General features: G+C 39.2%; 1 protein-coding gene across 1 annotated transcript; it reads left to right on the top strand.

Annotated features, from left to right (window-relative positions):
- The first annotated feature begins 3,297 nt into the window (after positions 1-3,297).
- LOC140781713 (uncharacterized) lies at positions 3,298-5,790 on the top strand. The gene is made up of 2 exons (XM_073127825.1): positions 3,298-4,624; positions 4,699-5,790. Exons 1-2 carry the CDS (start codon positions 3,486-3,488, stop codon positions 5,450-5,452), a joined length of 1,893 nt encoding a protein of 630 aa, XP_072983926.1. The 5' UTR covers positions 3,298-3,485; the 3' UTR covers positions 5,453-5,790.
- The last annotated feature ends 16,489 nt before the right edge of the window (positions 5,791-22,279 follow it).

The raw sequence follows: 22,279 nt of genomic DNA, 5'->3' as shown, positions 1-22,279 counted from the left end.
AGAAGGGGGCACGTTCGAACTCTTTCGCGAACGCCTGCATCAGTTCGTAAAAATAGAGAACAAGAAATGTGCATTCGAATGCGGTCAGGCGCGTTTGAACGCCCGTGTGCAAATGCCTGCATCAGTTTGTATCCATAGAGAACGTCTTTTGTGCGTTCCAACTCGGTCGACCCCATTCGAACGCGACCGGCGAGAGTCCACTAGTATTGGGGTTAATAATTGTTATTTTGGCTTGTTGGCTAGCCTCTATAAATGTGTGGATGGCAACCAAAATCATTATGATAAATGAATATTATTTTCTACGCCCCTCTATCCTCTCTCTCTAGTCTCTCTATCCTAATCTCCTTTCTCCCTCTTCACCAATCAGCCACCTCTACCGTTGGCAAGGTCTCATCTATCTTCTAACCTCCATTGTCTATCAAGTCCTCCCTCCTCCTTAGGATCTCAACCACTTCTTCTCCTTCGTCCTTATCCTTTAAACTACATCAACTATCCACCTTCATCTCTATTATCATCCATAACCCTGTCATCCACTCCACTCGTCATCACCATCGTCATCCCCACTCTAGCGTATTTTCGTCCTAGTTGCTATTCGAATCTACGAAGGGTGTAAATAAAAAAAGCGTAGATCAGAAAGTTACAGATTGATCAACTTAGCCTTGGTTGCGCAGACTAATTCCTGTAATAAATCTAGATCTTGAAGGGATCATTCCGTAACCTATTACCTGGGCCATTAGCTTCATTGTAATGAATATCGAATCCTAACTATATCATATTAGTGGGTTATTGGATATATTAGTAAATCTATCAAGAGAGAAGATGATGCAAGGAGTAAGGTTGTATCCTCCTTCTCTCTCACATATTGTTAGTAGGGCTTGCCTGCGAATGTGATGCGAATCGGGTCAGATCGGATTACATCAAGGGGAGATTAGACTCAATTGATTGAGTCTAGTTATCTTATTTGCTTATTTGGTTTAGTTAGAAGGTTAGGATTTTATTTAATTAGCTAAATCTAGCTTTGCACAGTTTTGGGAAAATATTCACATAATATTCTACAGACGTTCGAATAATATTAAACAAGCGGGATAAGATCACCAACCTCCAGATCTACAACTTTGATATATATTTAAGACTTCTCCAGATTCGAAATATATCTATGACAAAACGAAGGATAATCGGATAGTTAGTTAGTTAACTAGCTTTATCTTATTGTTTGAATTTCAAATAAATCGGATAATCCGCATGTGGATCCGATCTGCTATGGATTTTTACTCCTATAAATGGAGTGTATATGTATTGATAATTATATGAAAGTGAATAAAGAAAAATCTGAGTTTAGCCAGTTATTATTCTCGTCCTGATCTTTTTTCATTAGCCATTAGATTGTCTTTATTTTTATAGGAGTAGATCATAACTGTAGATCCCCTTTAAGCATCTAAACCCTAGCCACCTCTTATCTCCAGCAGCCACCTACAATACGTCCATTCACTACCACCCTTGGCCGTCTGCCACCCTCCGACGACCGCCACAATGTCAGAAATTACCATTCTATCCTCTATGCGCTATCTCCACTATTTTATTTTTATCTTTTCATCCCGACCTTCGATTTAGGTGAAACAGAGTCATTAGAACCCTAACTCAAGAGGCTACCTCCAGCTAAATTTTTATAATCATCCAACGGACGGATCGTTCCAGATCTGGTCCGTAATAGAATGCTAGTTGTGACCTTTTTTCTATACAATCCATATAAAATGGTCATCATAAGATTTGACATGTTGATACAATCTTCCCTCGAAAAGGTTTGATTCAACTTGCAACTAGATCTTGACAAAAAATTATATGAAACATTCGGAAGAATTTTCAGTGGATCTAGCTATTAGATTGACATGAAATTTTGATATATTGTATTGATAAAGAACTTTCTAACGAATCTAATTTTACTTAAATTGGATAGCTGGATTGGAAGATATGTTTAGAATAGTGGATGAAGGTCAGAAGGTCAAAGCTGTTGGATTCAGGTCTTAGCGGGATTTGAGATTTAGGCGGAGGCACGGACTCTTAGGTAGAGTATGGTGGTGGAAGGCCGAGGGCGATGGAGTGGCACCAGTATGGATGATGGAGGTGGAAGGTTACAGGTGGTGGACAAGGTTAAGATGATGGTAGAGAGATTAGAAGGAGAGGGAAGGGTGGGCCGCGCCCCTAAGGGACTAGGATGATTGGCCGGTTGATAGGGGCTAGAGGTGGTGGAGCCATGGTGGTGGCTTCTGCCAAGGGACGAGGGAAATAGAAAAAAAGAGAGGAAGAAGATTAGGGCAAAAAAAGTACAATTCATTTGATAGTTGATTACAGTGCGCACCATAATATTTTATAGGTAGCTACCATCTAGCCGGTTCAGATAACTGATTGGATTGAACTCATAAATACTTGAAAGTAAATAGTACTAGTGTAGAAATTAAATCTAATAAGCAAATAACAATAATTAAATAAAAATAAAATTAGGAATCCAATCCCTATGCGCTCGGCCTGAGACCACCAGGCTTGGCCCAAGTCATATCAATGACTAGGAGTACTTTAAGTCTCTCTCTATATATAATATTTTAAAAAGTGAGAAAATGAGTACTATCCCTTAAAAAGTTGAATTGAGCCTTCAGCACGGCTTAGCTCACTTAGAGGTCGAGTCAAAGAGTCAGGCCTACTAGCTTCACGAGTCTTGTGAGATAGCCCTAGACTTTGATCAAACGACCCAGCCCTCACGTGCCCAGCTTAGTTTGGACCAGGCTAAGCTCGGCACGAGCCCGAACTACCCACAGGCTGCACGGGCTAGCTCTTTGCCCATTCGACCCGGCCCGCAACTAGGCCCGCCTGTTCTGTTACAGTACTTACCCGTTCTCCTACAGTAAAAAGAATTAAAATTTTGGTACTATACCATTTTACATTTTTTTTTAAAGTACACATTTAAATTTTTTTAATTTATTATTATTATTTTTAAATGGACGGATAATAAAAAAATTCTAAAATAGCTAAAATGTGGGTTGGGCTGAATGATTAGTGGGTCGGGCCAACCCGGCCCAACCGGCTAGCCCGATCTCTCACGGGCCGACGGGTAGTAACGGGTTAGACTATTCTAGCCCGACCTGAACCCAGCCCGACCAGAGTAATTGGTGGGTCTGACCGTGAACAAATACTTAAGCCCGGTTGGCCCGAAAAGCCCAGCCCGGTTGGCCCGAAAAGCCCAGCCCGGTCCTCCCGATAATCATGGCTAGATAGCCCTAGCGAAGAGCCAAACCTAGAGTAAAACTGACCACCCCCACACGCCCATCTCGCACGCTCACGCGCACGCTACCTCAAACACGACCCCGCACGAACGGAAATCGCCCCCAATTCCTCCAACTCCAGCACTCATCCCGTTCCCCCTACTTTCCTCTCCCCTCCCACGAACCACCCTCCCCCTTCCGCGATATCTCAATCTCTGTCCAATCCCAGCCATGGACACGTCCGCCTACCCTGACTCGGTCGACTCATCCCCCCGCTCCCGCGGCGGCGAGTCATGGGATGAGCCCTTCCCTTCCTCTGCCGCCGCCGCCGCTGCTCCGCGCCTCCGCCTCATGTGCAGCTACGGCGGCCGCATCGTCCCCCGACCTACCGATAAATCCCTCTGCTACCTCGGCGGCGAGACCCGCATCGTCGTCGTCGATCGCCAAGCCTCCCTCGCCGACCTTCACGCCAAGCTGTCCCGCTCCCTCCTTAACGGCTTGCCTTTCTCCCTCAAATACCAGCTCCCCAACGAGGACCTCGACTCCCTCATCTCCGTCTCCACCGACGAGGACCTCGACAACATGATCGACGAGTACGATCGGATCGTCTCCTCCACCTCCTCCGGCAGTGGCGGTGGATCGACTCGTACTTCAAGACTCCGTCTCTTCCTCTTCCCTTCCAAGCCAGAGTCGACGACGTCTTCTGTTGGGTCTTTAATGGATGATTCGTCCAAGTCGGATACGTGGTTCGTCGACGCTCTCAATAGCGCCATGGGCGCTCTCGATGGATTCCCTCGAAACGATTCCGCATCAGTCAATTGCTTGCTTGGTCTTGAAGACGACTCCTCCACCCACTCCCGCGGCGGCGGCGGCGCCCCCGTTGTTAGAGCTGCTGTCGGTGCTCCAGCGGAGCAACTCCCGCGGCCCGATTCGTCGGGGAAGCTCGCTCGGCAAGATGTCCACTCGGTCCCCGACTCGCCAATGCTCGATACCTCCTCCTCCTTCGGCTCGGCGTCGTCGGCTCCCTCGCTGTCGAACCTTCCCCCAATTCGTGTTCGCGCTGATGACCGGCCTCCGGATAGCCGGATCGGCGATCTGAATGACCAATTCGCTCACATGGGCATCTCGGCGCCTTCTCAGCGGCAAGACGAGGGGTTGAGGGAGGCCGCCCTGCTTCACCACCAGCCACCGGTCCACCTCCCCGCCAGCTCTGCTTCTAACCCTACAATCTCCCACGCCGAAAACCCCAATCGCGTCTTCTCGGACGACGAGAAGTCCGACCATGGCGGTGTGCGAAGGATGCCGCAGCCGCCACCGCAGCAGCATAAGCCCTCTGTGTTCGATCTTCCCATCTCCGATCCAAACGCTAGGTGGTATACTTTTAACACCATTATTTCTTTGATATCTACTGATGGAGATTTTGACTCTGGTTTCTTGGTTGTAGACCCATGTACTACCAGGAGAGGACTTCATCGTCCGAGCTGAAATACTCCGACGCCGGAGGATATCGGGCTCCAATGCCCGTCGCGGACGCCGGGCAAATTCAACAGCAGCATCAAATCCATCACCATCAGCAGCCGCAGCCGCCGCCGCCGCAGCAATTCATTCAGACGAACCCGCACTACATCCACCACCCGGCCACCGGCACTTTCATCCCCGTTCCATCCTATTACCCAATGCCGCAGCAATCCCAGCAATCTCACTCCCACGTCCCCATGTACTACTTGCCTGTCCACCAGAACCCATCACCGCCATACAATTTGGCCTCAATGCAGCCCAATTTGTCAGACCCAACTGCCGGAAAGTCCACGGTCCCTATGGTGGCCTTGAAGCCTCAGGAATTGCCACCGTCCAGTTTGTATCGGACCGCGGCGGCAGCTGCCGCTCCTCCTGCGGCAATGCATCCGAGTTCCGGTTCCGCTCCGGCACAACTCATTCATGTCTCCACTGCTGATCAAGCGCATCAATTTGCTGGAATGGGTTACCATCTTATGCACCATCAACCCCCGTCTCAGCCCCCGGCAACCATGGCTAATTATGCTTACGACTTTGCCGACCCTGCCAATGCGCCACAAATGTACTACTCGCAGGCTACTTCGCCGCCTGCGATGGCTCCTCAGTATCAGACGATGAGTGCAGCAGCTGTAGCAGCCATTCCTGATGCAACAGGGGAGGTCAAGCAAACGAGAGGATCATAACTACTGTTGGCTTATATGTGGAGAATTAAGAGCCAAAATGATTTTGGAGGTAAGTAGAACTATAGTAATCTCTTATTTAAGTCTTATTCTGGATTCTATTATATATCTCTTATGGTATCCGAAGTGTTTCTTGGTTATATGGATAATGCGTATTGTATGTAGTCTGAGTGTTGTGATAGGAATAAGGGAAGTGGGTTGTTGTAAGAGTCTCCCCTGCTTTGTGTTTTCATTGCCATCGGCCACGGTTAGCTTCTGAGGCCTGTCACGATATGCTCTTGGAACAAAGATGATGTTTATGTTAGTCGATTGGTGTCTTCAAATAATATATACTTCGCCTATCTGATTGATTGTTCACTTTGTAATCCTGAATTTACTGTCATAAACTCAACTAGCGAGCTCATTTTTTATTTTAAAAAAAGAAAAAAGAAAACTAGTGAGCTCATATAAAGATCTCCTGAAAAGCTAGTCATTTCTAGTGAGATATAGACGTATAGGGTAAGATGGCCTTGTTATCTTTGTCATGGGAGAACGGCCATTCTTTGTGAGATACGATATGATTTCCTAGGTTTGCATGTAGATCTCTTCCTGGCCACATCTAATGTGTATTGATTTCCTTTTACTTGGAGTATTGGGATGCGTGGGGAATGCACGAGGCTAGTACAGGCCACCCTGGCTGGCATACATGGGGGAGTGAGCAGAACTCAGGTGGGGCATCATGGAAGAGATGAGCCAGTTGGCAGTCAGGAGGAGGTAGTGTTTGAGTTTACACATGACTTGAATCTTTTGCCAGCAGAGAATAACATGTTATAGTGGAGGGGAAAGCTCCCAAATATTTATTAGATACTTTACCATTTACCCGTACTTTTATAGATAATTATATTTTGTTTCAAAAACCACAAATACCAGTCAAAGTAGTAGTAGTAGTTGTTGTTGTTGTGTGTATATATATATATAATCTTAATCTTAGCTGGATATAAAACATAGCCTAGTACTTACTAGAGGCAAATGATATGTTGAGGTCCTTTGAAACTTTTCGTCAGATAATTAGGTTTCCATAAAGCAAAACAATATTTGGAAGAATACAATGCTTAATTTGAAGCTCCAGCCTTCTCGTGGCATTTATGATAAATTCCACTATCCTTATGTGGAATTTATAAATATGAATAACATAAAGACAGATAAATTTACTATTAGGGAATTTCTTAATATTGCAAATATTATTTTAGGGTGATTTGTACAAAAAGCAAAGTGCATTTTTTATTTTGTGAGTTAGTAGAGTTAAAACTAACCTGATCAGATAGTGTTTAATTTATATCTAGATTTATATTTTTGGTTCATATACAAATTTTAGACAGGTAGCAATATTTAAGACCATATTCTAACTAAACTATACGGATACGTATAATTTGAATATGGATCAATTAAATTTCACATTGAAGATTGAATTTTAAATGAATATGAATTGAATTTTAAACAAATTATAACATTCCTTTTGAACATAATTGACACAATATACTAAGAGTTTAAAAAAAATATTTATTACATGCCAATTACATATAAAGTTAGCAAAATCAATTTCTATGAACAACATAAAACACAAACTAATATAAGTATCCATTATCTAATAAGCAAGCTAAAAATTATAAATTATTTGAAAAATTATATCTGACCAATATTTATATGCGTATCTATTTTGTTTTTTAAAAACACTATCCATATTCGAGTTCATATCTAGGTTTTTTTTTCCAAAGAATTCTACTTAAATCGGGTAGGAATTTTTTACTCAAATACAATTCGGATCCGGTCGAATATTGGGTTGGGTTGAATTTTTTTTTTTTTAAATAGTCCATGGACTAGTTCATTCTGAATAAGGCAGGTTACAATAGAAATTGATGGGAGGATTTATCCGATCCTGACAGGTTTTGCTAAGTACTGCATATTTTGCCAGGTTGGCAATAACATTGTTGTTTTTGCTAGTATAGCAAATTCTTAGAAAGGCTGTTTTGGAGATCAGTTGGCTACATTCAGATACTATTGGAGCAATAGTCCATTCCGCATTTTCCAAAGAGGAGCTGTTGATCAAAGTGACAAGGTGTTGGCAGTCGCTAAAAACCCAAATCTTTTTTTCATTGGCTATCCTAATAGCCTCTTTGATCATTTGCAGCAAAGCTTAAGCTTCCCTATAGAGTGCGTTTTGGCAATGCACCAGGAAGATGGCTTTGCCAAGGGAGATAGGGTCTGGATGCTTAGCTATTGCGATGCCTATGCCACCAACATTTGAACCGTGCCAAGCCGCATTAGCCCAACCGACTATATCACCGGCAACAAGGAGCGGGTTATCTAGAGATGAGGAGTTCTTAAAAAGGAAGGGAGTCCTATCTTCCTCTAGAGGCTTCACCTTGAAACCCAAGCAGACATTATCTGCCATGCAGAGTGCTCGTTGAGGACATGGATTGATCTGCCATTACCTATCCTTCAGATAATATTTTCCTTGAGCAAGGATCTAACGCTAAGAATGGCGGACCAAGACTAGACCTGATCATCGGGCCCAACCCGGTTTGGACCGGGCTAAGCCCAGCTCGGACCCGGTTTGGGCCTGGCCCGGCCCGAGCCCGAACCATCAACGGGCGGCACGGGCCAACTCTTTGTCCGCCCAACCCGGCCCGGCTCAGAAGCCCACCCATTTGGCTTGGCCTAAAAGCCCGCCCGCCTGTTTGGCCTACCCGCCTGCTACATTTTGTACACTGTACCGTTTTATAATTTTTTTTAGCCCATCTTTCCCATCACAGTTCAGCCCAAGTACAAGTATTGTTTAAATTTTTTAGCCCACGTGCCATCACATATCAGCCCATGTACTATTTAATTTTTTTAATATATTTTTTTTAAAGAGAGAAGAATATAAATATTTTAAAAAAAATGTAACGGTAAAAAATATTCTAAAAATAGCTAATTTTTTTTTAAAAATTAGCAAAATAGGACCTCCATCGTTTTTTTACCATTTTACCTTTTTAACATAAATAAACAACTATTTTATATGGGTATTTGGGTAATTTTAACTTTTCTCATGCTTATAAATAGATGATAAATTTTTTAAATTTATCACACATTCTCAAATTCTCTAATCTCTCAAGTTTTTTCCAAATTAAAGGTTTCAAGATTTTTAGTCTTCAAATTAGCAAATTCTCTCTAATATGGATTCCTTTGATGATCATATAGAATCGCAATTAGAGGGCGGAACTTTAATTAATCATATACTCGCATCTTAACCTCAACCTGATCTGGAAACTCTGGCTTTGGCTTCATCATCAGGTAGTTCTAAGAGATTAAAATCCGAAGTTTGGAAGTATTTCAAAAGGATTGAAATGAAAGATGACCAAGGTAATGTTATATATTGTAGAGCTAAATATCTTCAATATAATCATGATTTTTCTGTATTAACTAAGAATGACACTACTCACCTAATGAGGCATATTAAAGACAAGCATAAAAAAATTCAACTTGATATTGGTCAAATGTTGCTTAATCAAGGTGCTTCCAAAAATATTTCTAATTTTCAATTGAATTATGAAAATGCTCGCAAAGAAATAGTTAAATATATTATTCGGGTGATGATCCGGAACTTGAAGGTTGTTTATAAAGAGTTTTTAATTCGGCTTTTAAAAGAATTTCTTGTCATACAATTAGAAGAGATGTTTTAAAATATTTTGCTAAAGAAAAAGAAAAATTAATGTTAGATTTTGAAAAATTAAAATCTAGAATTTCTTTTACTAGTGATATTTGGACTTTATGCCAACATTTGTCTTTTATGTGTATAACCACACATTTTATTGATGATAATTGGAAAATATAAAAACGAATAATTTCTTTTTAAAAGCTTAATGAGAGTCATACTGGTGAATATCTTTTTCGTACTATTATTCAAGAGTTAATAAGTTATAATATCCAAAATAAGGTTTTTTTTCTCTTACTCTTAATAATGCATCTAATAATGATTCCACAATTTCTAATCTTCGATGTTTTCTTCCTTTACTTTGTAATAGTGAATTATTACATAATAGATGGATGTGTCATATTATAAATTTAATTATACAAAGTGGTCTAAAAGAAATTTCTGAGCTAATTCATAAATAGAGAAATTATACATCATATCATTTTTAATGATAAAAGAGCTAAAACATTTGCAAATACGTGCAAAAGGTATGGATTAAAAGCTAAAAAACTTCAATTGGATGTACAACATAGATAGAACTCTACTTATGAAATGTTAGAATTAGTACTTGAATATCAAAAACCTATAATTTCTTATGTTTCTTTACATATTAGTAATGAACTGGAATGTCCTACTGATTTAGAATAGAAAAATGCAGAAAAAATAAAAATAATTAAAAAATATTTTTTGATGCTACTAATATGTTATCAAGCTCTTATTCTCCTACAATTACAATCGTTGGTATGCAACTTGTTAATATTGTTCAACTTTTTATTGCTTTTAAAAATGATCGGACTTTATATAATGTTTTCCAAAAGATAGAAACTAAATATGCTAAATATTTTAAACCTTTTCCTTTACTTATTAGTTTTGGCATTTTATTAGAACCTCAACTTAAAAAGACTGGCCTTTTTGATATTTTTAATGGTTTATATGAAAATAAACAAGATGACTATGTTTCTCGTGCGGTAACTATTAAAAGTTATTTTGAAAGGATTTTTAATGATTATTCTATTATATATGGTTCTTCTTCCTCTACGCCTTCATCTTCTGTTATTTTTCCTGAAAGTGATAGTACTAAGAAGTCATTACTTGCCTAACTTAAAATGATGAGAACTTCATTAATGTCAGGGGGAGTCACTGAGCCTCAAACATATTACAATAATTTTGTAAGTGAGGATGAAATAGATACTTTAGTATGATAGAAGGTAAATGAGATGAGATTTTCAATTGTTGCTGTCATGGCCCGTGATATATTGACCATTCTTATTTCTACTGTACCTTCAGAATCTGCTTTTAGTACAAGTGGGTGATTGATTGATCAATGTAGATCATGTTTGGGAAAAGAAACAATTGAAGCGCTGATGTGCCTACAAGATTGGTATGCTGTCAAATCTATATCGCAAATGGACGACCATTTTGCAACATAAAATATATAATTTGAGTTTTTAAATCTCAATGACTAATGTAATTTTATTTTATTATTTATAATTGATAGATGGATTACGCAAGTGATAGATAGGTGGGTAGGTGACAACCTAGTTGGGATGATGTGCTCATTCTATAGTGATGCAAAAAAAAATTCCTCCTAATTTTGGTGTAACTATTTATTTAATTATAAAAATATTTCTATTTACTCATTTCTTTAACTATTTATTTTTTTTACATCTGCTCATTTATTTTTATTTATTTTAATTCTATTTTTTCATTTATTTTATTTACAACGTGTTCTCTGTATGTGCAAACGCTTGTTTTCACATTCGAACGCCCTGAATGCATTCTCTGTATGTGTGAACTCTTGACAGCGCGTTCGAACGCGGTGCGAACGTAGTCGGCCAACTGGCTGTGTAAATTTGGGTGAATAATAATAATGGTAAAATATGGGGTGTTTTTTTATAAAACTCTTAAAAAATCCCACTTTGAGGCCAAGTGGCCAAGTGGGCAGTGGCCAACTGGCAATAACAGGCCAGCACCCACAATGGCACAACTCCACAAGATCACAATTCTCTGTCTCTCCATCTGCCCAAGCTATCTTGGACCCTTGTGTTTGTCACACTCCTCAGATCCATTCTCCACAAGTACTTGTTAGCGAATCGTCGCTGCTCGGTGCGCTCAACCGCAGCGAAGAACTCCTCGATCTCAGCCTCAGGAGGCGCCATCCCGGCGGTAGATTCCAGATCGGCCCGTTTGTCCTTTATAGCACTCGTCGGCGTCGTCTCTATACTGAAAAGATCAAAATCAGAGGAAGATTTTCGAGCGTAGGCACAAAAATTAAAGCACGAAGCAAGGAAGCGAACCTTCCTATGCTGCAGTCCTCGCCGTCATCCTTAAAGAAGAAGAAGAAGAGGAAGAAGAAGAAGAATAGAGGAGGGCGTTAAAATTTGAGTAAGGAAGAGGGAAGAACTCTATTCGAATTCAAATTCCACTTACCTCCCGGTCGATATACCACAATGGCGGCTCTTCCGGCAGCACCTCGCATGAGGCATTGCTCGAGCAGCACGAGATCCTACCGAGATCTATGGTGGAGCGTCGCCGATTGCCAAAATTCTGCTCCGTTCTCGTCGTCCGCGGCTACATTAGGGCATTACGACTCCGGAGTTGGAGGTCGGAGATCTGGAGCTCTACCGCTACCCCCGCCTTTTGGCCGCGAGATCTCGCCCCCTCCGCCATCGCCAAAGCCAGCGTTTTGGCTCTTGTCTGATATCTCACGGGCCGCTGAAAATCTTAATCAGTAGAGCCCGACCCGGCCAGCCTGATATCTCATGGGCCGACGGGCGGTAATGGGCTAGACTATTCTAGTCCAACCCAAACCCGGCTTGGTCCGAGTGATTGGTGGGTCGGGCAGTGGATAAATACTTAAGCCCGATTAGCCCGAAAAGCCCGGCCCGACCTGCCCAATGATAACGTCTAACCAAAACCAGGAGGCTCGAAGAGGTTTCTTGGCTCCCCGGAAAGATGAGTTGGGAAAGTACCTGGCCTACAGTCAGGTCGACTTTATTTTTTTAATTTATTTTGTTTTTCTGATATTTTTCCTTTTTCTTTTATCTAACTTTATTCTCGTTAAGCAGTGAAGTGAGAGAAGACTACTATGCATTAGATACGATCTAAGTTTTCTCTCTCATATATATTGACATAATATGTAAAATAACTACAAATTATATTCTGCTCATTCGGTTTTCAAAACAAATATACTATTTTGTCATTTTTGTCTCGGATAAAACTATGAATTATATAAATTAACTATGATCTTACACTAGTACGAACTAGAAACTACGTAAAATAACACAAAAATTTAGAAAAATGTAAGTGTTCATTAATTGTGAATCACATAATAAAATTGTGAAACTCATAGAATATAAGTATTTAATAATTATGAATTACGTTTATAAAATTATGGAACGGAAAAGTATAAGTATTCAATAACTGTGTATTACGTAATAAAACCAAAAAACTTGTAAAAATACATGTCTTTAATAACTGTGAATTACATAATAAAATGTGAATCTTATGTGGAAGAAATTATAAATTATGTTCAATAATTGCAAACTAACTACCAATTAAAATAGTACAAAAATGAAATCCATAAATTTATTTCACACTTATTAGAGTGCTGTAAAATACAATAGTAATAATTGCGAAGAGCAATAATCATAAATTATAAGAGTAATAACTTCTAACGTATGACATAGTTACTGTAATTTTTCGTTCGGCTAGAGAAGAAGATGAGAATTTGTAATTCATATGTAGTTCTTGTGTGTCCAATCTGTTGTTCTGTTTGGTTAGAGGAATTAAAGAGAACTTTATATTATTATAGAATATCAAAATATCTAATCAAGGATAAGATGTACTTAAAAGCTATTTGGTTGGGAGTTTTTCTAAATGCTATATTAATAGATGCAACTTTAATTTGGTGCATCAAATTTGAAAATAGTATGTTAAAAATTTAATTAAATACAAATACAGTCTTTTGGCATCTATTTGGATCACATGAATGCTAAAGCCATCCTAACTTGACCTCTTTCTTCTCTCATACTGATCCCAAACCATCTTTCTCCTCTCTTCTCATTTCCATCGTCAACCTTAACTTATCTTTCATCTTCTCTTTTTTATTCTCCTCTAATTAAATACTTATTTATTAAATATGTCATTATGATATATAACTAATCAAATTTGTGTCTAATAAATACAGCGTTATGAAATACAATCAACCAAACAAATCATTTGTTTATCTAGATACAACATCTAGATATATATATATATATCTTAATACTTGTATATTTTGAAATACAAGAAATTAAATGACCCCTTAACGCAACTAATAAATAACGGTACAACTCTCTCTGTCCTTTTTGTATGGATTGAGGGCAAAGTTTGTTATGAACCAGATTTGGAGTTAAAAAAACTATAAAAATTTTAGTGGTGGTAGCTTCGTGAGTTAGGATTCTAATGGCTTTAGTTTAACTTAAATCGGAGGTCTGGATGAAAAGATATAAATTAAATAGTAAAGCAAGGTACATACAGTGCATAACAATAAATATTCGACGTTATGACGGTCGTGAGAGGGTCGCAACTAGCCAAGGGTGATGGTCGACAACCATAAGGTAGGGCAACTGCTGGAGAAAGATGGTGGTTAGGGTTTGAAATATCGATATGCTTCTATATTTACGATCTACTCCTAGAAAAATAAGGACGATTTAACGGCTCTATAAAAAGATAAAGACAAAAATAAATTGGCTAAATTCATATTCATTCAATAATACTAATCAATACATGTCTACTCCCATTTTTAGGAGTAAAAAATCTAGCAGGTCAAATCTACATATGGATTATCCAATTTATTTAAAAATCAAAATAATAAGATAAAGCAAATTAACTAATTCAATTTGACTTGACTTGACTCAACCGACTCGACTAACTTAACCCATGTGATCAGATCATAACAATCCACTACGCTTTTGACCACCTTATTCTCAAGGTGTTTATAGTGGTTTACAAACCTTCCGTCGCTCTTGAAATGAATGTCCTCAATCTTTGTGTAGATCTCATCTGCCAAGTGGAGGTGGGGCATATGGTGGGTTTTGCTCTAGGGCCGACTTGTTGGAGCCATAGTTTGCCCTAGTCGCGGTTGGCTCGAACCAAATCCTAGCAGTAGGTGATTTGACATGAGGTCTTAAGACATGCAATTTAGGCCATGGCTTGGGTGCACAGAAGGTCCAAGGAAGTGATCAATCATGATAGTTTGGGCTAGTGGAGCCTAGATTGCCGTTAGTGGAAAGCTAGGGTTTTCAACCATAGCTTCTACTGTAGGTGGGGGCAAGGACGTCAATTTCATAACTAGGGATTGCTCTAGTGTTACTACGACAAAGGGCTTGGTCTACAAGGATAGAGGGTTTCCCTCCTCGATCGGATGAGGGGTGGTTCTCACAGTTTGGATGGTCCCCATGGTTTCACCATTATTGGTGCTTGAAGGTAGAAGGGGTGGCTATTCAACGGTTGCCGACGACTATGGTAGTGCAGGGAAGTTTGCATCTTCTTCAAACTCTCTTTCAAATATTTGAAAGTTCTTTGAATAATGCCTTTGCCCACATTGATGGCTCGACGGTAGTGGTTACTATTTGTGGTGGCGATGCTGGAGAAAACCAAGTTGGTATGGAGATGAGTTCTTAGTCCTCTATGGCAGTAACGATCTCCCTCGAATTTTCTTTGATCGCGTCTTCACTGACGGTCGATGAACCTAGCTCTGATACCAATATTATGAACCAGATTTGGACATAATAAATTAGAAAAATTTAGGTGGTTGTATGATGTGATTCGGACCAGATTTGGACATAATAAAATTATAAAAATTTAGGTGGTGGTAGTTATGCGATTCGGATCATATCGGATCACCTTGAAAGACATTGGCTCGATGGAACGAGTCTAGTTATCTTATTTATTATTCTTATGTGGTTTAGTCAAAGTTTTAGTATGTTATGATTTTATTTAATTAGCTAAATTTAGATCTGCATAGTTTCGATAAAATATTCGTAAGATATTCTCAGACATTCGAATAATATCAAACTAATTGGAGAAAGTCGGTGACTTCCTCATTTATAACTTTTATATTCAGAGTTTTTAGAGATCTGGTATCTATCTCTAGGAAAATGAAGGGTTAATCCTATAAGATAAGGAAGACTAGTTTAGTTAAATTTGTTTATGACTTTTTGATTTAATCTCTATAAATAGGGCCTTATGGCTTATATATTAGGCATGCTTGGAATGAAAGATTAATTGGCTTTTGCCCTTGCATCTCTCTTAGCTAGCTCACCGACCTCAACATCTCCCTTTTTCCTCTTTACCAACCAGCGCCGCCTCTTTCGTTGGCATGGTCTCATCTAGCTTCTAATCTCCCTCTTCCGTCGATGGCCCTAGTCCCGTATGGCAGGCCTACTTCTCCTCATTCTCTCTATCTTAACCGTCTCTACCTCCCTACGATTTTTATTTTTATATGCTATCATAGTTGTAGTCTAATCATAGCCTTTAACTATCTATCATATCCGCATCCGCAAGCCACCATCACCATCGTCTATTGTCGAGCCACCGCCATCAACTACTCGGCCTCCAATCCATCATCACCTCCATCGTATACCTAGCAATCTATGCCTCCACCCACGGATCGCAAATCTCGTGCAGACTTGATCTCATAGGTTTGACTCTTCGACCTTTGTCTACCTTTTTGAAGATATCCTCTGATCTACACATCCGATTTATATGAACTAGATAGAAAGCTCTCTCCTAGGGCTACCTCATATCAAAATTTCACATTGATCTAACGGCTAGATCCTCTGAAATATCTCTCGAAAGTTCTATACAAATTTTGTCCAAAACCACTACGAATCGGATCAAGCCGGTTCGTAACAATTTGGTATTAGAGCCAACGATCCTCGGACTGTCATGGCTACAACAAGATCGAAGGCAGCAAAGCAAATGAGGCAATCATCTCAAACATCAGAGCAAGGCATGGAGACGGACCACATGGCTCCGTCAAGATTGACATCTCCACTAAGCTCATGAGGTCGGACTGAAGGCCTTCCCGATCTCTCGCAAACCCTGGCGCACATGGCACAAACAATGTTGGAGATCAAGGTGACCCTTATGGACATGCAAAGTCGTCCAAGGCGTGCACTTGATTATACCAACCGCGAGGAAGGTAATCAAGGTGGCACTATGCCTAGAAACAACGAGGAAGAACCAGCTAGAGATGCAACTTTTTTGGCTCCACCATCAGTTGCAGCCCAACCAGATCATCGATCTCCACCTCATGACCAGCATCGTAGGCTAGAGGAGAGTCCTCCACTGCTAGAACAAGACCAGCAAGGGTCAACTCTGCAAGTACCATGACCTCGGTGTGACAAACCACAACATCGACGTGTAGAATTTCCACCCTTGCATCCTATACCACCTATGGTAGCAAACCATGAAGAAGACCCATGGGATGGGGGGTGAACCCCACCATCAACCAAAGGATAGAGGTGAAGAACCAGCAAGAGGCCACAACCAAGGACAAGTTAGGAACATTCACTTGGGAGCATGAGACAGACTCAAGCCAAGTTGATCTGATCAACTTAATTATAAATTTGTGTCCAAACATTCTTTGTGTTTCAGACCTGAAGAGTGGCCACTTGCAAGGACCAGATGTGATCAAGCCTGGGCTATAGAAGATGAACTTGAATGTTGGAAACAAGGATTCGACAACCACAAGAGGTTTGGAAACCACCATGGACACCTTGAGGACAAGGTGAATGGAAGCGTGGTGGAATGATGTGATTCGGACTAGATCGGATCACCTCAAAAGACATTGGGCTCGATGGATCAAGTCTAGTTATCTTATTTGTTATTCTTATGTGGTTTAGTCAAAGTCATAGTATGTTACAATTTTATTTAATTAGCTAAATCTAGATCTGCATAGTTTTGGTAAAATATTCGCAAGATATTCTACAAACATACGAATAAAGTCAAACCTATTGGAGAAGGTCGTGACTTTCTCATCTATAACTTTTATACTTGGAGTTTTCGGAGATTCGGTATCTTTCTACAAAAAAATGAAGGGTTAATCCGAGAAGATAAGGAAGATTGGTTTAGTTAAATTTGGTTAGCACATTTTGATTTAATCTCTATAAATAGGGCCTTATGGCTTGTATCTTAGGCATGCTTGGAATGAAGGATTAATTGGCTTTTTCCCTTGCATCTCTCTCAACTAGGTCGTCGGCCTCAACATCTCCCTCCTCCCTCTTCATCAACTAGCGCCACGTTTTCTGTTAGCACTTTCTCATCTAGCTTTTTGAATATATCCTCCGATTTACACATATGATTTATGTGAAATTAGATTCATGGAAAGTTCTCTCCTAGGGCTACTTCGTATCAAAATTTCACATTGATTTAACAGCTAGATCCTCCGAAATATTTCTCAAAAGTTTCATGCAAATTCTATCCAGAACCGCTACAAATCGAATCAAGCCTGTTTGTAATAGGTAGCCTCGTGAGTTAGGGTTTCAATGACTTTAGTTTTACATCAATTTGGGTCTGGATGAAAAGATATAAAAAAAATAGTGGAGCAAGGTTAGAATAGGGAAGAATAATAAATATTATGTTGTGGTAGTCGTTGGAGGGTGGCGGACGACTAAGGGTAGTGGTGGATAGGCGTGAAGTATGGTGGTTGCTAGTGGAGGAAGGTGGCTAGTGTTTAAAATATTGAAATGTTTATACGGTTATAATCTACTCCTAGAAAGATAAAAAGCGATCTAAGAGCCATAGTAAAAGATAAAGATGATAATAATAATTTGGCTAAATTCATATTTATTCAATGAAAATTATCAATACATATCCACTCCTATTAATAGGAGTAAAAAATCATAATGGATCGGATCATAACAATCCACCATGTGACTTACTTGACTTACTTGACTTCAAAATAATAAGGTAAAACAAACTAACTAATGCAATTTGACTTGACTCAAGCGACTAAACTAACTTAACCCACGTGATCAGATCATAACAATCCACTACACTTTCGATCACCTTGTCCTGAAGGTGTTTATGATGGTTTCTATACCTTCCGCCACTCTCAAAATGCATGTCCTCGATCTCCGTGTAGATCTCGTCTACCATGTGGAGGAGGGGCCCATTGTTGGTTCTTCTCTAGGGCCCACTTGTTTGAAACATAGTTTGCCTTAGTCACGGTTGGCTCGGACCAAATTCTAGCCGTGGGTGGTTTGACGTGAGGTCTTAGCACATGCGGTTTAGGCCATTACTTGGGTATGGATAGAGGGTTTCCCTCCTCAGTTGGAGGAGGGGTGGTTGGCATGGTTTGGATGGTCTCCATAGTGCACCATTGTTGGCTCTTGATGGTAGAGGTGGCGTTTGTTCAACGGTTGCCAGTGGCTGTGGCAGTGCAGGGTAGTGGTGGATGGCTCATAAAGCCTCTAGCAAGGCTTGGAGGAAAGTTTGCATCTTCTTCAAGCTCTTTTTCAAATCAGCTGAAAGTTCTTTGAATAATGTCTTTGCCCACGCCGATGGCTCGTCGATAACGATTGTTGCTGGTGGTGGCGATTCCAGAGAAGACCTCAAAATTTCTTTGATCATGTGTTCACCAACGACTGATGAACCTAGCTTTGATACTAATATTACGAATCAGATGTGGACCGATTTGGACGTAAGAAAATCATCAAAATTTAGATGAAAAGATAGGGCAGAACAATATTAGAATAGGGCAGAACGATAAATATTCGACATTGTAGCGGTTATCGGAGGGTGATGGACAGCCAAAGGTGGTGGTAGGTGGGCGTAAAGTAGAGTGGCTAGTGGAGGAATATGGTAGCTGTAGTTTGAATGATTAGTAGGCTTCTACGGTTATGATCTATTCTTAGAAAGATAAGAACGATTTAACGGCTATATGAAAAAAATAAAGATGAAATGAATAAATTGGCTAAATTTAGATTCAGTTAATGATTCTAATCAACAAACGTCTACTCATGTTATAAGTGGTAAAAATCCTATCGGATCGTATCAACATACGAATTATCCGATTTATTTAAAATTTAAAATAATAAGATAAAACTAACTAATTAACTAACTTAATTTGACGTGACTTGACTAAACCGGCTCGACTGTCTTAAGCCACGTGATCGAATCATAACAAAGTTTAAGAAAATAGTAAAAATAATCTATCAAGTAAGAAAAATGGATAATATGTTCTTATAGAAGCAAAAGTAGATGTGTTTTTTTGTTGCAAAACACCTCATTCTATAGGTTTAGTAGTTGTTTAAAAAAGCCAATATAATAATGCTTAAATAGTTAAAAGAATTCACGTTGAATGAGTGTATCTAGGATTAATTGGACAGATATTAGTTTAATTAAAATATTAAGGTCTCATTTCTCTCAATAGATAAATAGTAGTTTATCAAAAAAGTAGTCACTTCGGACATGCCACGTAAGCTCTATAGTATCCAGTTATTCCTTTACCTCAAATTTTTTCTAATGTCTTATGTTCTGGGAAGTGGGAGAATCAGCTCCAACTTTAAACAAGCCAATCTCTGCTTAATGTAAAGTAGACGGTGAATCACGGTTCCAGATAGATTTGAGCTGGATGTAAGCTCTGCGTCGCAAAAGTAGGGCTAGAAAATAATCAAGTTGCTCGAGCTAATCTTGGCTTGATTTAGACTTGGGTTAAGATCGGCTAGAATTTAAAATGAAATGAGCTTGATCAGTCTCACTTGAAATTGAATATTTGTATTTCATACTCAAATTAGTTTAGAACTAAATGGAAGTAAAATTAAATAAGGCGATCTTGCTCACTAATCCCAGGCACAAAATTAATTGGCTAGTCTTAATTTTGACTCCCTAAAAATTAATTGCATTTAAAATTGGTGAGTTTTTATGTCAAAAGACCAAATTACTCAGTGGATATAAAAAAATAGTAATACATAAATAATATTTTAATTAAGTTTTAACTTTGTATTAAAAAAGTCCTTTTTTTTACCAACTGGGTCTTCTCCCTGCATGTATATGTTTTTCTACATGTACGTGGGAACATAATTGCGAGAACATTTCTATAAACATATTATTTTATATATTATCTCATTATTGATAAAACAGTTTAGAGGCTGAACTATAATTATCTGGTACGAACCGACTTGATCCGATCTGTAACGGTTTTGAACTAGATTGAGGACATTACTTTTGAAGGAAGCTGGGGATAATTTAACCGTCGGATCTTCCTGAATTTTGGATATATTGTTGCCCATGAAAACTTTCCAACAAATCTAAGATCGCAGGGTTTGGATAGCTAGATCTTGAGATATCGGCAAAATAGTGGCCGAAAGTTAGATAAACCCTAGCTTAATAGCTCTTCAATAACTAGATATGTGCTAGATTAATTCCTTGGTGTGAAGGAGGAGACGTTGTTGTAGAAAAGAGGGATTAGGAGTTAGAGGGCGGTGGAAGGAAGGAGGTAGGAGAGGGCGCCAATGGCTAAAGTAAGAGAGAAGGAGATAAATACACAATGTTGTTTTCAATTATCAGATTCACTCTAATTATGGTTTACTCTACATATTTATAGAGGCTCATCCTAGGGACCCATCAACTAAGTTAAAAATCTTAACAAACCCGTTCTAACAAAACGCGGAATTACAATTCTCTATCGTTGCGAACATGTGCAGGTATTGCGTTCGAATGGCCCGAGCCCATTCGAATGCACAAATCGCGTTCTCTGTTTTTTTTTTAACGCGTGCAGGTGTTCGCATGGCCTATTTGAACGCAGTCTCTATATTCAAACCCCTCCGCCGACAAAATTTTTTTTATTTCTTTAAACAAAAATCAACTAGATAAATAGATTCATTCTAATAAGCCTAATGTAACGAGTGAAGCCAATATAGATCGAGTAGTATCATTATCTCAGAAAAAAAAATTATTTCTTGTCCCTCCCTGCATGTATATGTTGAAACTAGAGCAATTTATATTGAACAGTCCTTCCTTGCGGCAATTTCTTCCAAGTGGGCGTGGCTTCTCATATTACAAAAGCTGTGCTTGCTTTCCTGATGGAAATGACGTGGCTTTTGGACCACTCTCCATGAGTCTTCTGACTGCTTGCACGCCTTGGAAGTTAGAAGCGCAGGATGGGATCGACGAACGTCGAAGAGCACTGGATGATCACATTTTCCCTGCTGCTTTCATCTGTTAAAAATACAATGCAATCCAATTTGTTTGGCCTTCAAAACCACCATCATCGTTTTCACTTGATGGTGGAATGGATTTTTATCCTTTCATGCTCACTTCCAAACAACAGAGAATCTTAGCCGTGCTATTAACAGGAACCAGCCACATGCTCTCGAGAGGATTTACAGATCCACTTTACTACGGATGCGGATGCTCTACAGTCCCTGCCGCACGAAGATTCTGTAGCTAGGTACTAACTGTCGGATGACGGCCAGTTTACTTCTTTTCCTTTCTACTTGACGTTAAAAAAAGATAAAATGCAGAAAAACAGAAAAAAGGTAAGAAAAGAAGAATCCTTGTCAATGTTTTATGGGTAATTTGCACAAAAAATCAATATGATTTTTTTTTAATCTCTATCTATTTCATTTATTGCAGACCAAGACTTCTGCTTTAAAAATCCAAAATATGTTTTAGGTTCCACTTTCTCACCATTTTATATTTTCATTATAAATTCTCCCTATTCCACTATTTTTGACCGATTTTCCCTCGCCTTATATTTTAAAAGTTTCTAACAACTCTGATTTTTATTTAATAAAGTACAAAGAAAGATATGTTTTGAAACACTTACCTCCAAAATCACTTGTCTTTTATGTGGAATAACTCACGTGACTTTTATGTGACCTGTTAGTATAATGTTCTCAGAAAGCATCTAAGAAATGACTAAAATACCTTAACAACCATGGCAAATATAATTCAAAAATATAAGTACCATAGGCCTCAACAAGTCTCTAGAAATACATGTCAATATACAAACTAATATAAGGAAATTTGCATATAACACCCTATCTTTTAATAAAATTGTAATTTACACTCTGCATTTTTAATATTTATAAATTGAGTAATATGATTTAGCGAAGATGTGCAAA

This window comes from Typha latifolia, chromosome 2 (assembly GCF_019914945.1).
Source record: "Typha latifolia isolate L0001 chromosome 2, TyphaL0001v2, whole genome shotgun sequence".
Classification (NCBI taxonomy): Eukaryota; Viridiplantae; Streptophyta; class Magnoliopsida; order Poales; family Typhaceae; genus Typha; species Typha latifolia.
This window is presented reverse-complemented; position numbering and strand designations above follow the sequence as displayed.

Bases quoted from the DNA above. Each gene is read 5' to 3' on its own strand.
- LOC140781713 (XM_073127825.1), top strand. From the start codon at position 3,486: ATGGACACGTCCGCCTACCCTGACTCGGTCGACTCATCCCCCCGCTCC. The intron at 4,625-4,698 runs GTGGTATACTTT...TCTTGGTTGTAG, and splicing joins ATCTCCGATCCAAACGCTAG to ACCCATGTACTACCAGGAGA.